Source organism: Nilaparvata lugens, chromosome X (genome assembly GCF_014356525.2).
Source record: "Nilaparvata lugens isolate BPH chromosome X, ASM1435652v1, whole genome shotgun sequence".
Lineage (NCBI taxonomy): Eukaryota > Metazoa > Arthropoda > Insecta > Hemiptera > Delphacidae > Nilaparvata > Nilaparvata lugens.
Window position 1 is genome coordinate 59,056,603 of NC_052518.1, and position 16,224 is coordinate 59,072,826.

The 16,224-nt window shown below is 38.1% G+C and overlaps 1 protein-coding gene across 1 annotated transcript in view; it reads left to right on the plus strand.

The window, feature by feature from the left end:
• The window catches only part of LOC120355076 (protein Cep89 homolog), a 249,369-nt gene extending 236,060 nt beyond the window's left edge, over positions 1 to 13,309 (plus strand). Inside the window, exons 7-9 of the mRNA XM_039443380.1 lie at positions 6,248 to 6,421; positions 6,725 to 6,944; positions 12,997 to 13,309. Coding sequence (XP_039299314.1) covers positions 6,248 to 6,421; positions 6,725 to 6,944; positions 12,997 to 13,191 — 589 coding nt within the window. The 3' untranslated portion in view covers positions 13,192 to 13,309. The remainder of the gene's footprint in view (positions 1 to 6,247; positions 6,422 to 6,724; positions 6,945 to 12,996) is intronic.
• The last annotated feature ends 2,915 nt before the right edge of the window (positions 13,310 to 16,224 follow it).

Here is a 16,224-nt window from a genome sequence, read left to right on the forward strand (position 1 = left end):
TGAGTGGCATACACCTCTAAAGGTGATGCCTAGCTGGCTCATGCCTTTTAAGGTGGTGCCATGGACGCCTCCACCTACCCCAACCCCCCCCCACCCAAGTAAGAGTGGGGTGTCACAGAGTAAATTTGTGACAGCAGAATGTTGCTTAATAAATATTGATTTTATTAAAAGACGCTCGGCTATCAGCAAGCTGGCTGACTGTGGAGATAAGGAGGGTAATGATGGCACACCTTCTTCCGCGTATCGAGAGGATTCTTACGGCCTCTGGTGGTGGCGCATCTCCATCCCATCTGCTTTGGGATTGTATTTAAACACCGGACGAGCTCCTGACCATAGCATTCCGCTCCCAACCTTCCTGTTCCTTGTACAGTGGCCCATTGGCTGCCTTACATCTCTGTCCTCCTCTCCTGGTACAGTGGCCCATTGGCTGCCGTCTTCATCCTCCCATCCTCCCATGGCACAGCAGCCCGTTGGCTGCCATCCCTACTATCCCTCCATTCTCCCAGGGCACAATGGCCTGTTGGCTGCTGTCTTCATCCTTCCATCCTCCCAGGGCACAGTGGCCTGTTGGCTGCCATCCCTATCCTTCCATCCTCCCAGGGCACAGCGGCCCGTTGGCTGCTGTCCCTTACCATCTATCCTCTATGGGCACAGCGGTCCATTGGCTGCCATCCCTCCAATCTATCCTTCCTCTTCCTACCATACTGGAGCGGAACCAAGGCCATAAGGCCAATACAAAGTTACCTCGAAGTGGTGTCATCACAGTAGAGAGCAACCTTCACGCTGTAAGAAGCACCAGGAGGTGCTGTCCGCACCAGCCAAGGCACAAAGAAGGAAGAAGAGGAACTTCGACTCACCTCCTTTAATAATAATGATAAATAATAATTAAAAAATCTTTATTTCACTTTCCTACATAATTCATTGTTGAAAAAAATACACTTTTTACAGCAATGGCCACACGGCCGTCTGCCAGGAGTCGGCTTTTAAGTAATACAATTTTTTTTTATTTTTAAATCATACATACATTTCATTTACATTTTATCTGTAAACCTGAAAAATAAATTACAAAATGATAGATATATTCTAATTAATCAATCATTGTGTTATTCTTATTTCTGAATTCCTATCTTATCTCTATTACATGTGTTAAATCCCTCAATGAGTTGCGAGCGATATCTCCATGCAATTCTCACATATTTTATCAATTTCTCCCAGCTCTCACCATTTAACTGCTCTATTACTTGCTGCTTGGTCAATTCACATTCACCCCAAACCTCCCATCTGATTTCTGATAAAATAGAACATCTTCCTAAGAAATGATATGTGTCCTCCTTCAATCTGTCATTACACATTGAACAAAGTGCTTGGTCTCTGTCTCTATCTATTCTATAATTGAGAGGCCACAAAGCTGCTCTTGACTTCAGTATCATGACTGTTTCTGCTCTATTAAACTTCGCATTTAAATAGTCCCTGCCACCTGAATCCTGTTTTAATTTTGCATAGATGTCATGATACCTTGCCCTTCTTGCACTCTCGCTACACTTTTCATGAAATTCCTTCATCATGCAGTCCATAAGTAGTTCTTGTTGTGCTTCCTGATGGACAATACTTGTTTGGCTCTCGCCTACTTTGCATTGATATTTGTTGCCTGAATTCTTCCATTCCTTGAACCAATCCATATTTTTTTCTATCATGACATTTGCTAAAAACGAGGCAAACGAGATGTTGGCAACTTCAATACTTTAAGAATGTATTTATGGTGCAATCTGAAACTATGAAAAAACAGAAGATTTTTCCCTGTTTCTAAATACAAAATGTAGTTGAGTGTACATCTAGGTAGGGAAAATAACTTTTTGATAAGAAATCTTTGAAAAATTTCTAGCTATTCAAACATCTTGTAACCCCAGACCTGTCCACTATAACTTGCAATCGCTTTAATTGCTGCATTGAATACCTCCCATTTAGCTTTGAATGGAATTGTGTTGTTAGTAATTATACTGCTCCAAACTGTATTCACTCCACACTTAGCTGCTGACACCCTATCTTTCATGTGAGTTCCGAGCCTCATGGTGGCCTTGAAGATAACCCCCAGATATTTATATGTTCTTACTATTTAAATTTTCTCTCCACCCCAAAACTATTCTTCATGACTAGCCAATTCCCCACCCTTTCTAAAAACAATTATTTTCTATTTATTCATATTTATTTTGATTCCCCATACCTCACAATACGATTTAAGTTTATTAATCATTCTGTGCAGAGCTTTGGGTGTATCTGACAATAGCACCAAATCATTGGCATGAAGTAAGCCTCTAATATTTCGATCCCTAATCCATAACCCATCTCCTACATAATCCAATAAATCATTAATGAATAAGGAGAAGAGAATCGGCGATAATAGGCAGCCTTGTCTTAAGCCACAGTAAGTTTCGAATTCCTGTGTTAGCCCCTAGTGGTCCACACAGCTGATTGTGTATATTTATATAATTCCTGTAACATTTTTATTAATTTAAATGGTATTCCCATGTTATATAATTTGAACCATAGTGCCTTTCGGTCAATGACATCGAACACAGCCCGGAAATCGACATACATACAATACACTTTAATGCCTTTCTTCACTATTTTAAAAGTGACAATACTGTACAAATTGAAAATGTTGTCTACTGTAGAGTAACCCTTTCTAAAACCGGCCTGACTCTCTGTTATAACATTGTGTTGCATCACATATTTTTCCAATCTCTTAAACATTACTCCTGCAAAAATTTCGACTCCCGAATCTAAGAATGCAATGCCTCTATAATTCTCTACTAGTGCCACATCTCCTTTTTCATGAATTGGGAAAATTATGGCTTTACCAAAACTGGTAACTTACCTTTTTCAAAAGCATGATTGAAAAAGCAGCGCAGCAATGCAACAAAGCTTCTAAGGGCATATTTGAAAAATTCTCCTGGTATCCCATCTATGCCCGGTGCTTTACCCTCTTTCAATTTTTATAACACTTCTAATATTTCGGCATCCATTATTTAGGCATCCAAGAGTTGATTTTCGCAACAGGGCGCTCCATACAAGAACTCATCTGCCACCCCTTCTAATGACAATAATCTTTTAAAATGGTTAACCCAATCATCAGATGTTATATCAGCCGAGCATTTAAGTTTACTAGGTTTAATAGTTTTTATCAGTTTCAAAAATTCAGTTGCGTCTCTTATCTCTCTGAACTTATCACCTATAGTTTTGAAATAATTCTCCTTTTTTAGTTTAAACAGTAATTTATATGCTTTATTTGCACTGAGATACATGCTCCTAGTTTCTTCATTATTACAGGCTCTATATAATTTTAAATTAGCAAAACTTCTATCCCTAGCCTTCCTACAGTCCCAGTCAAACCCCACCTCTGGCGGCATCTTCATCCCATCTACTTTGGAAGAGTATTTAAATGCAAGACGAGATCCTGACCATAGCATTCCACTCCCAACCTTCCTGTTCCTTGTACAGTGGCCCGTTGGCTGCCTTACGTCCCTGTCCTCCTCTCCTGGTACAGTGGCCAATTGGCCGCCGTACATCCCTGTCCTCCTCTCCTGATACAGCAGCCTGTTGGCTGCTGTACGTCCCTCTCCTCTCATCCTCCCAGGGCACAGCGACCCATTGACTGCTGTCCCTTTCCACCTATTCTCCAGGGCACAGCGGCTCATTGGCTGCCGTCCCTATCCTTCCATTCTCTCAGGACAGAGCAGCCCGTTGGCTGCCATCCCTTTTCACCTATCCTCCCAGGGCACAGCAGCCCATTGGCTGCTGTCCCTATCCATCCATCCTCCCAGGGCACAGCAGCCCATTGACTGCTGTCCCTATCCTTCCATCCTCCCAGGGCACAGCAGCCCGTTGGCTGCCATCTTTATCCTTCCATCCTCCCAGGGCACAGCGGCCTGTTGGCTGCCATCCCTATCCTTCCATCCTCCCAGGGCACAGCAGCCCATTGGCTGCTGTCCCTATCCATCCATCCTCCCAGGGCACAGCAGCCCATTGACTGCAGTCCCTATCCTTCCATCCTCCCAGGGCACAGCAGCCCGTTGGCTGCCATCTTTATCCTTCCATCCTCCAGGGCACAGCGGCCTGTTGGCTGCCATCCCTATCCTTCCATCCTCCCAGGGCACAGCGGCCCATTGGCTGCTGTCCCTATCCTTCCATCCACCCAGGACAGAGCGGCCCGTTGGCTGCCATCCCTTTTCACCTATCCTTCCAGGGCACAGCAGCCCATTGGCTTCCATCCCTATCCTTCCATTCTCCCAGGGCACAGCAGCCCGTCGGCTGTTGTCCCTGTCCTTCCATCCTCCCAGGGCACAGCAGCCCATCGGCTGCTGTCCCTATCCATCCATCCTCCCAGGGCACAGCAGCCCATTGACTGCTGTCCCTATCCTTCCATCCTCCCAGGGCACAGCAGCCCATTGGCTGCCATCTTTATCCTTCCATCCTCCCAGGGCACAGCAGCCTGTTGGCTGCCATCCCTATCCTTCCATCCTCCCAGGGCACAGCGGCCCATTGGCTGCCATCCCTATCCTTCCATCCTCCCAGGGCACAGCGGCCTGTTGGCTGCCATCCCTATCCTTCCATCCTCCCAGGGCACAGTGACCCGTTTGCTGCCATCCCCATCCTTCCATCCTCCCAGGGCACAGCAGCCTGTTGGCTGCCATCCCTTACCGTCTATCCTCTACGGAAACAGCTGCCTGTTGGCTGCCATCCCTCCTGTCTATCCTTTCTCTTCCTACTATACTAGAGTGGAACTAAGGCTGTAAGGTCAATACAAAGTTTCCTCTAGGTGGTGTCATCAGAGTAGAGAGCAACCTTCATGCCGTCAGAAGCACCAGGAGGTGCTGTCCGTGCCAGCTAAGGCACAAAGAAGGAAGAAGAGGAACTTCGACTTGCCTCCTTTCCCCGCCCACATTAAGACTGAGCTAAGTCGTCCAGGAGCAACACCTGGGTATCAATCACCCACCTCTGAAGGTACTCAGGGTGTACATGATAACATAGATGTTTCAGTTGAATCTTACAGTAAGATGAGATGTTCATTTCACTCAAATCTGACAGTTAGACAAAGATGTTTCAGTTAAATCTGACAGTAAGTTGAGATGTTTGATTCACTCAAATCTGGCAGTAGTAGACTGTCTCTCTCTCTCACCTCTTTCTCTCTGCTATAAATCATCAAATAGACTGTGACTATCTATGAATAAAATTGAGCATGACTATCTATGAATGAAATAGAGCATGACAGAGAGAGAGAGAGTGAGAGAGTGAGCATCATTGTTATCATCTTCTTCTTCTTCATGTATAGAGAGAGAGAGAGAGGTTCATTCTAAGGGGTGAGGGTGGGAGAGAGTTTCTTCTTTTTTTTATGAGTGGAGGAGAAGGTGCGCAGGTGCAGGAGGTGAGGGGTACACTGGATGATTGTTGGTGAGTAAGGGGGGGAGATGTTGTGGAAAAATCTCGCAGTTTCAGCAAATACAAGCTACTCACCAAGACCTAGGCTTGAACACAACAGAAGATTTTTCAAGTATGTGAGCTTTACTAAGCCTTGCAACCTGATTTGCAGGAGTAATACAGGAGTCAATATAGCTGAGCAGTAAAAGCCAGATCGAAATCATTGTTACGAATGAGGAAATGATTATATTCATTGAGGGTTTCATAATCTAAGGTTGATATTCTGTTGTTTTTATATGGGTGATCTAATTTTCATATGGTTAGAAATGTGAATTACATAATGTAGTTATATTGCGTCTCAGCACTTAAACTATATGGTACATGACTTTTTTGTTGGCTGAACAATCGATAATGTGCTGCCCGCTCAAAGTTAAACTTAAACTGAGACTTAAACGTACTCAATTGAACTCAGTTTAATTTTATATGCTGTTATTTTTTTATTCTCGAAACAGTCTTTCTCGATTATTTTTTTGGAGTTTTACTGTTATTTTTCATTCAATTATGTTTTCCTATCCTTTTATTCGTTCATTTTTTATTGTGGATGAGAGTATGAAGAAAACCCAACACAGTATTTCAATACCGTAATCCAATAACTCAGTGCTATTTTCCCCTTACGGTGGATCAATGCCCATTTTCAATGGTAATCGAAATAAATTCGTAGATAAAATTTGATTAGTGATCAATTCCTAAGTCACTTTATTCATGTCGGCTATTCTCAAATCTAAGACATAAAATTAAAGCTTGAAGGCATAAGCCGTATCTGATTTTCCAGGTTGTTTGAGGAATTAAAATTGCGATACGAAGGTGAGCGGGATACTTTGATTAAGAAAATGGCATTCTCATCTGCATTTTCTTCTCAAGCGGACGGTGACATACAGATGGTGGACTTGACTACTGAACGTGCTGAATTGGCCAATCAGAACAAAACTCTTGAAAAAGAAATGAAGTGAGCATCTGAGCACTTTCTCTTCCTTATTGTGAATCAACCTTTTTATTTCGTTCTATTTTATGTCTGTATTCAAACACAGAAGTAGAGGCATCACATTAGAACGTCTTGTTGTACCATACTGTATAATTTGCATAATACAATATACATTGAATTTTGACTAAGAGCTCTGCATCCTCGCAAATCAAATCAAACACAAATAGCTATTCCTTTCAATAGAGTAATGGAATGGGATGATGGTAAAATCATGCTTCCTTTAAACAGATACAACTTTTTCTAACGCTCTATCAATTTATCTTACAGGAAACTCGAAGAAGAAAACCAAAAATTGGAAGTAAAATTGAATCAAAGTGAACGTAACCGTGAAATTTGCAAGAAACAATTGAGTCAAGTTTTGGGGTTTGCCAAGGAGCTGATAAGTGAACAGGAATATTTATTGTTGAAATTTTCAGAGAAGCAGGCTGCGGATGAGTTACGATCAGATATAACCACCAGAATCGGTCAACTGCAGAATAGATTGAGAGTAAGTCAGCAAATATAATATATTGTATCTTCAATACAATCACACTGCTTGAGATTGAATTTAAATCCGAATTCGAATTATATTGTATTACGGTACTTAATCTATGTAGGTAATGATCTCCAAGATAAAATAATATTAAAAATTTTGATTGAAATTGTAATTGAAATTATCTTTATTCTTCTTAAAAAGTACAAACAATATACAATATACATAAATAGTGAAGAAGGTTCTCTACAATTACATACAGGTAATAAAATATACAATGATAAAACACAATTGAATAACAAAACAATTTCAACCAATAATAAGCACTAAACCATAACATATTACCAAAACAAATGAAACAGAGAAATGATAATTATTAATTACAAGATAACTTACAGACGTGAAATGATAATTAATGGTATTAGGATACTACAAGTATAATTGAACCTAAAAGAGACGTCCCAAATACACTCAAAATTCCTCAACACCCTGTACACATTAAATTTTGTATAGATCTATTTGAACTTCCCTATTTAAATGTTTTATTTTCATTTTAATTCATATTCTATATTCATTTTTGATATTATTGTAAACTTGCGATCTTATCACACTAATCGACCACTATCGATCAGAATAAATTTTTTATTGATAATATATCAAATCAAATCGTTTATTGCACAAAACATATATAGAGTGATTCATAATATTATGGTAAAATAATTTAATACATGATAGTAGAGGTAAAAATAAGAAAGAAGTTCTTATAAACATATATCCATAAACGCTTCATTAGCAAGCTATACAGGATGAAAGTTTTCGCCCGGAATTCAGTTCCTCTGGTGAAATACACCGATGCTGAATTGTTTGGGCACTAGTTTTTAGAAAACTTATGAGATGTATGATAATGAGAGATGAGAGAACTACAGTTTGAGGCGAGTTCTGACTTCTGAGCCAAGTACGTTAGCGATTTTTTAACTCAGAATGATATCCAGTCTTTCGGAGGAGACTATAACCGTTGGTCTCGACTACCTGAAAATCAGTCCTCATCTCTAACCATCATCCCTCTCACTCATTACCCACGCAAAAACCAAAGTTTGTGGGGATACCTCATACTTTAATAATAATACCCTCAGTATTATTATTAAATTTAGAGGAGTCGACTCCTCAAGTGGTCACCCTTATAACGGAAGTAGCAGGTGCATGGATATATTATAGATTGCTTATAAAGGTGCACAGACTTTGGCTCTGCTCCGCAATCGAACGTCACTCGAGCAAGGGCGAGCAAGAGTGGTACGCGAGAAGAGCGTGTAAGGCTCGATGCACATTTGCGACACTAGCCAGTAGCATTTTTACGAGTGGAGCGACTCTCTGTTGGCAGCCAATTTCAGTTCAGTGCACACTTGTGTGTATCGACAGCGTCTCACTGTCGAGCGACGTCAATTTGTACTCAGCAATTTTCGCGGCTTGGGCAACTTGGCCATTAATCGTGATAGGAAAGTTCTGATTTCGAATTTTCAAAGTTTTTTGTGATACCAGATGTCAGCAATTATTATAAAAATCACAATTATTGAAGGGATCAATAATTATTCATCGGCAGTAATGAATTAATTAATCGTTTAATAACTAGTAAAAGTAAATTCGTATGGCTTTTGTTGGTGGGGAGTCCCTCACGGGAAGGTCCCACCGCCTGAATATATAATTTAAGCCGTCAATGGGCCTTAAGACTGTCATACTTCAGCCGGGACCGACAGTCTAACGTGCCCATCCGATAACACGGGAGTGATCTGGTTAAAAAACGTTTGGTATTGAGAGGGTTTGAACCCAGGATCTCTATGCTGCTACGCAGGCACTCTATCCACTAGACCACGGATCACTCCGTTTAATAACTTAAATATAGAGATAAAACAAATGAACAGGAAATAGTACAAAATTTGAAAAAATACCTTTTACTTCTTTTTAAAATACAATAAACCTCAAAATTATAAAACCATTAAAATCATTTTGAAAGCACTCACTCCTATCTCCAGGTGAAAATTCAAAATGAATAAACATCAGTGTTGACTTAGTATTCAAAACATTATAAACATTAAAAACCTTAAAAACATTATGTTCTTATAATCACCAAATTGATGGACATTGTTTTAATAATCCCCTAATTAGTCAATACTGATTCAAATTCATTTTATTTTGCCATAACATAATACAGATTGATAAAATAAATATTTTAACTTACAAAATGGCACTACTGGCAAATAAAACTTATGCGCCGGCAGTGGGTTCGAACAACTAGGTACAGCGAACATGTCAATAGAAAGAAAATAGAGCTTATTCAAACCACTTAAATAAATGAAATTACGGAGACTAGGTCACATCTCAAACTTTACAAACAACAAGACAAAGTAACAAAATTACAAGCAAATGATGAATTCAAAAAGACAACTACAAGGAAGATATGACATCTCATATTATGATGTTTATTCATTCCGAATTTGTACCTGAAGATGGGACAGAAAAAAGTCCCGAAATGTATATTGTTTTAAATGATCAATTGTCAATTGTCCTATAATAATTCAAAAAACTATATTGTTTGTTTGAAAAATGGTACGGTACTATTCCAATTATTCTATATCTATTAATTTACAGTATGTATATATACAGTACGTTAACAGTATATACACAGCATATACAGTATATAGAATAAGTATTCTATTTGCTCCCAGAACATTAGATGAAAGAACACCAATAATTCCAAGAACAGGCAGAACAATCATGAAAATTACTTTGAATACTGTGTTGCTTATATTTTTATTTTGGTTTACATTACATTCTTTCATTTTACATCGATGTCGAATATTGCTACTTTAAAGAGCTAGACTATTGTGTTGAATAATAATACCGTATACTATTATATATTATGACATACATTACCAAGGAATGTTGGATTTCAACGTAAACATCAATCTAGCCGACTGCAAGCTGACATTCTTAGGCCAGTTTCACACGGCAGAGTCCTCGCTCCTGGAAGATCATATTACTAAAGATCATATTTAATACTTTGCAGCTCTCCTGTGCTTTCACATGGGGATCTTACGAATAAGCCGACAGATCTAACAGCTATGCCGACATTTGCTCAAAGTATGACTCATCACTTTTTCTCAAAGTCTAACTTCTTTAAAAATATAGATAGAAGATTTCTGATTCCGGATTTGGATTCAGCGACCCCAAATTCTATAAAGCATAGGTCCCATTTTCAAAAATACCTGAAAACAAGGGAGTTATAGCTGTTTTTAATACAGCTTTCCATTATCATATGATTATATAGTAAACGTACTAAGATAATAATACTCCTTCCTCACAAAGGGACAGGCAAAGGTTTCAAACACCTAAAAGGTTTAAACATGAACATTTTTAATTTTTAAAAGTTCAAAAAAAGGTTAACTTAAAAAAGATGAATCCAAATATGAACTCATAAATCATCTTCACTCATCACCCAATAAAATATGAGGAAAAGGGCAAGTAAACTTCACTGAATCTTAATGAATTGTCATTCAACAATCTAACTTATCAGGTTCAAATAGTTGAATATAGCCTAACTCCAAAATACCAGTAAATATTTCTTTTCAACTATCAGAAAAATCTATTATGAACATACAGTATAAACATTGTGGTGATCTGAATCGATCTATGAGAAATAGGAACTGAAAGAATAAAAAATGTCATTCCATTCGAACTTAAACGAAACTGATGTCTGTGTTTGTATTAGAACTGCTGAGTGGATAATGCATACTGAGAAAGTCATGAATAGTCCAGACCAGCCTGGCGACTTTGATGCTTTTGACACCGGAATCTCCTTTTATTTTTATTAAAGGATTAAAACCATGTATCATAGTGAAAAGCAGTTCTATACTTTGCATTATTATAATGAGTATTGATTAAAATAATCATGGCTTGTCGATTTTAGTCGCTGAGCTGAATCCTCAGTCATAGAACTATGGACCAAGCGCGATCTTTTGCTTTCTATGTCGTATACCGTCAACACAAACTTCAGCTTTTTCGTTGTTCGATTTTTTGCCGTTCTTAAGAACTGGTATACAACATAGAAAGCAAAAGCTCGCGCTTGGTCCATAGTTCTACGACTGAGGATTCAGCTCAGGGACTAAAATCGACAAGCCATGATTATGTTAATCAATACTCATATAATAATACAAAGTATAGAACTGCTTTTTACTATGATACATGGTTTTCATTCTTCAATAAAAATAAAACGAGATTCCGGTGTCAAAAGCATCAAAGTCGCCAGGCTGGTCAGGACTATTCATGACTTTCTCAGTATGCATTATCCACTCAGCAGTTCTAATACAAACACAGACATCAGTTTCGTTTTAGTTGGAATGGAATTACATTTCTTATTCTTTCAGTTCCTATTTCTCATAGATCGATTCAGATCACCACAATGTTTACAATAGATTTTTCTGATTGTTGCAAAGAAATATTTACTGGTATTTTGGAGTTATATTCATGTATTTGAACCTGATAAACTAGATTGTTGAATGAAAATTGAAATTCAGTGAAGTTTACTTGTCCTTTTCCTCGTATTTGGTGATGAGTGGAGATGATTTATGAGTTCATATTTGGATTCATCTTTTCATAGTTTAATTTTTTTTGAACTTTTAAAAATTGAAAATGTTCATGTTTAAACTTTTTAGGTGTTTGAAAACTTCTTAAAACCTTTGCCTGTCTCTTCGTGAGGCAGGAGTATTGTTATATTTGTACATTTACTATATAATCATATGATAATGGAAAGCTATATTAAAAACAGCTATAAATCCCTTGTTTTTGGGTATTTTTGGAAATGGGACTCACGCTTTAAAGAATTTGGGGTCACTGAATCCAAATCCGAGATCAGAAATCTTTTATCAATATTTTTAAGGAAGTTAGACTTTGAGAAAAAGTGATGAGTCATACTTTGAGCAAACGTTGGCGTAATTGTTAGATCCGTCGGCTTATTTGTAAGATCCCCATGTGAAAGCACAGGAGAGCTGCAAAATATGAAATATGATCTTCAGGAGCTAGGATTCTGCCGTGTGAAACAGGCCAAATACTTCTAACAACTTTTAGAACGTCAGTGACCTAGTTGTCGCTCTGGTCGTAAAACGGCAACTAGAAATGATGCAAGTGTGCATCGAGCTTTAGGCTCGGACAGAGGTCGAGCTTGGCTAGCTCCTAGGTCGAACGTTGAACTAACCAAGTTAAGTTGTGCATGCGTGGTCAACGTTTTCGTTTGTGATGTTTGTTAGTAGTTACGATCTCTGTGCTGGCAAATAGTATTATCAAAATTAATTATCAATTATTAAATTAAATAATATAATGTTATGAAAGCATTCACTATAATAGGTACTGGCATATTAGCATTTAGAAGAAAGAAGCTGAACTCCCAACCAAGCCCTTCACCTTTTGAAACATTGACAGAAATTAACTTTTATAATAAAATGCAATAATCATAATATTTGTTATTTATTTATTATATGAACATAATGTATTATCAGGCTACTCAGCAATCCCCTGGTCAGAATATTTTATCTAGTTTTGTCATCCGATCAGCTGGATTTAACGTTTCATATTTTGTGAGGTTAGGTAGTAGCGAAGTCAACAATAGGAAAAGAGCGGAGCAATCATCCTTCGAACCTCTATCGAACACTTGCGTAACATTTCGCGTGATGTTCATGATCGGAGCGAGTGCGGTGCGAGTGCGAAGCGTGCGCGGAGCGTGTTGGAGGCGCGTATATCTGTACGCACCTTAAGAGTTGCCATCAATATGACAGCCAATAGGAGTAGAGTGAGTGAGTTTTTACCAATCACAATACAAGCAATGAGAGAGTAGTAATTTCGTTGTCTTGGCAACAAGCCAACAACCAATGTTATGACAAAATCTTTTCAACTGAGGATTCCTTTTTTCTTGATTCTAATTGTCATAATTATAATCATATTCTCTCCTAATTTAGGCTAAATAATGTTATCGAATTGATTTAATGAGGTATACTAAGACTACAATGGTGCAATATTTTAGAATGTGGAGCGGGGAGCCTGTCTTGAGTTAGAGGGAATGGAGCAAAAGTTCAAGGAGCATGCAAGTGGAATTGGACGAATGAAGGAGCATTTTCACAAAGAAATTTGCCGCCTTGGAAAGCTACTTGATGAAAAAGAATCGCTAATCAATACACTAGTAGCGGAAAAACATAAACTGGAGGAAGAGAAACGGTAGCTTACATCGTGCATTATACTCCAATTTAAACATCATGCCATAATGTTCAGTAAGTCATAAGTGATAAGTTCAATACTGTAAAGTTATCTTAGTCATAAGTTATGATATGTAATATGGTGAACGGGGTTCCATTGAACATATTCTGCTGTATAGTGGTTCTCTGATCACCTCTCTATCATTCAAAACATCATATTATGCTGCATTTTTACTTACTCAATCAGAGTATGATTATGATAATTGTTTCTTCCTCCACAAAAAATAACTTGAGAGTTGTTTTCTTTGCTTACAATGCTGCCAAAATTGCGGGATGCTATTATACGTTGGCCTACGTGTTTGCTACTCTTCTATAGTGAGATTCACTTTAATCCCTCATTATTCCTGATAAATAAGAACAATGCTTCCCATTCAATCAATGATGCCAATTAAATTTCATTATAGGAGCAACCTAGATGTTACAGTATCAAACAGTATCAGACATTGAATAATGACATGATTGTGTATGCACATAAAGGAGAGTCTGTGTGATAACTCCCTGATTTATCGTATGGAAAAATTGTAGAAATCGCATGCAATTAATAACCTAGCTGACTAAATATAATGATTAATCAAAACAAATGTGAAGTTTGCTGATTTATAAAATAATTCAAAAATTATTGGATAACATATGGACAAACATACAGAGACACAGATGGACAACGAGTTTGGCCTTGAGTCAAAAGTAAGAACTCGCTAATAATCGTTCAATTACTGTTCCAATTCTCATCAATACATCAACTTCATTTGAACCTTATTTTCAAAATACATATTGATGTTTCTTAGCATTTCTTCATTCTCATTCTCACTATTACTCACCAATTCATTTGTCGCCATGTTTACATCCAACATCTTTATTCTCCCTTTTGTGATGGTTCTGAAAGCGGCATAAACTACTTTTGTGTGGCGTATCTAACTATCGATGTTTCTGTACCTATTATACGCGGTATAAGAGATATTTTATATACATATCGATACTGTACATTAATCGTGGGTCCCACTATAGTAAGATACTATATGCAATGCGATACAAGCAACTTCTTTAACAGTATCGTGATCGCCCTAGACTAATTTAAATGCTTGTAAAACGTTTGAATGGTTATCAGTGGTCTGTGTCAAAACTTGATCGAGTTGCTAGTTCCTATTGTATATGTTGCATTATTCATTGTGTATCGTATCACATTAGTGAAAACACCATTTTAACAGGGATATATTAATTGAACATTTTTCTAAATACCAAACAATTTTTGTCACTGAACAGTATAACAGAGTTGCTGATGGACATATTATCTGAAAGGGTGATTATCTAAACAAAATGTTTCCGTCTGTCTGGATAATATTGATAGCATATTGTTATCATAGGGAAAGCAAAGAGAAAAGTGAATCACATTAAATCAAATTGGTTTTTATTATCCATGATAACAGGGTTCAAAAATTCGGATCATACAACAGCGTTAGTAGAGGGATTCTGGGATAACTGGGAAGCTTTTTTGCTCCAAAACCCCCTCCCCCCTCTCCCCCTCGTCCATCCCGCCTCCCCTTCCCCACGCCCGCAGGGTGGGGGGGTGTTCTAAAAAAAGATTTCCCCTTCCCCCTGCCCAGTGATGAGGAGGGGGATGAAAAGAGAGAGATATATCTTTCTCTCTCTCTCTTTCTAAAAATAGATTTCCCCTTCCCCCTGCCCAGTGGTGGTGAGGGGGATGAAAAGAGAGAGATATATCTTTCTCTCTCTCTCTTTCTAAAAATAGATTTCCCCTTTCCCCTGCCCAGTGGAGGTGAGAAGGTTGAAAAGAGAGAGATATATCTCTTTCTCTCTCCCCTTCCCCTTGCCCAGGTGAGGGGAAAAAAAATTTCCCTTCTAGGAGGAAAAATTCCCTCTCTATACTGACAGATTAAAGTGAATCCATATTCCTACATCTAATGCTATACAGTCAAATTAAAGTGAATGCTAGATGAGGGAAAAAAATCTCTTTGAGAGGGAAAAATTCCCTTGGTGACAGATTAAAGTGAATCCATATTGCTATACTGTCAAATTAAAGTGAATCCATATTGCTATACTGACAGATTGAAGTGAATTGAGAAATTCTCTCTCACTGACAGATTGAAGTGAATCCATATTACTATACTGACAGATTAAAGTGAATCCATATTGCTATACTGACAGATTAAAGTGAATCCATATTCCCATGCTAACAAATTGAGGTGAATGCTAGATGAGGGAAAAAAATCTCTTTGAGAGGGAAAAAATTCTCTACTGTCAAATTAAAGTGAATCCATATTTCTAATGCACGTGCGCTCACTCCTCACCCTCTCCTCTGTCTAGACACGTGCGCTCTGCTCTCTGCTAGCTTCCTCTCTCCTGCATCGAAAACCGTTACATGAAAAAATGTCTAAATCGATTTATCATCTGTGACATGTGTTTAGCCGTTAAAGTTACTTCACTCTCTCTCACACATCCTTTTACAAGATTTATGTAGAAAACCAATATAGTCAAAAATGTCTAGGGTGAAATTTGAAACTGCAGGTGTTTAAATACTTCACTCTCACGCAAGTGTTTATACAATCAATCATGGTCAAAAATGTCTAGACTGAAATTTGAAACTGTAGGTCTGTACTTCACTCTCTCTCACACAAGTGTTTATACAATCAATCACAGTCAAAAATGTCTAGACTGAAATTTGAAACTGTAGGTCTGTACTTCACTCTCTCTCACACAAGTGTTTATACAATCAATCATGGTCAAAAATGTCTAGGGTGAAATTTGAAACTGTAGGTGTTAGAGTTCACTCTCTCTCACACATCCTTTTACAAGATTTATGTAGAAAACCGATATAGTCAAAAATGTCTAGGGTGAAATTTGGAACTGCAGGTGTTTAAATACTTCTCTCTCTCACACAAGTGTTTATACAATCAATCATGGTCAAAAATGTCTAGACTGAAACAACATATCGTTCACTCTCTCTCACACAACTGTTTACAAGATTTTATGTTTTCGGGCCC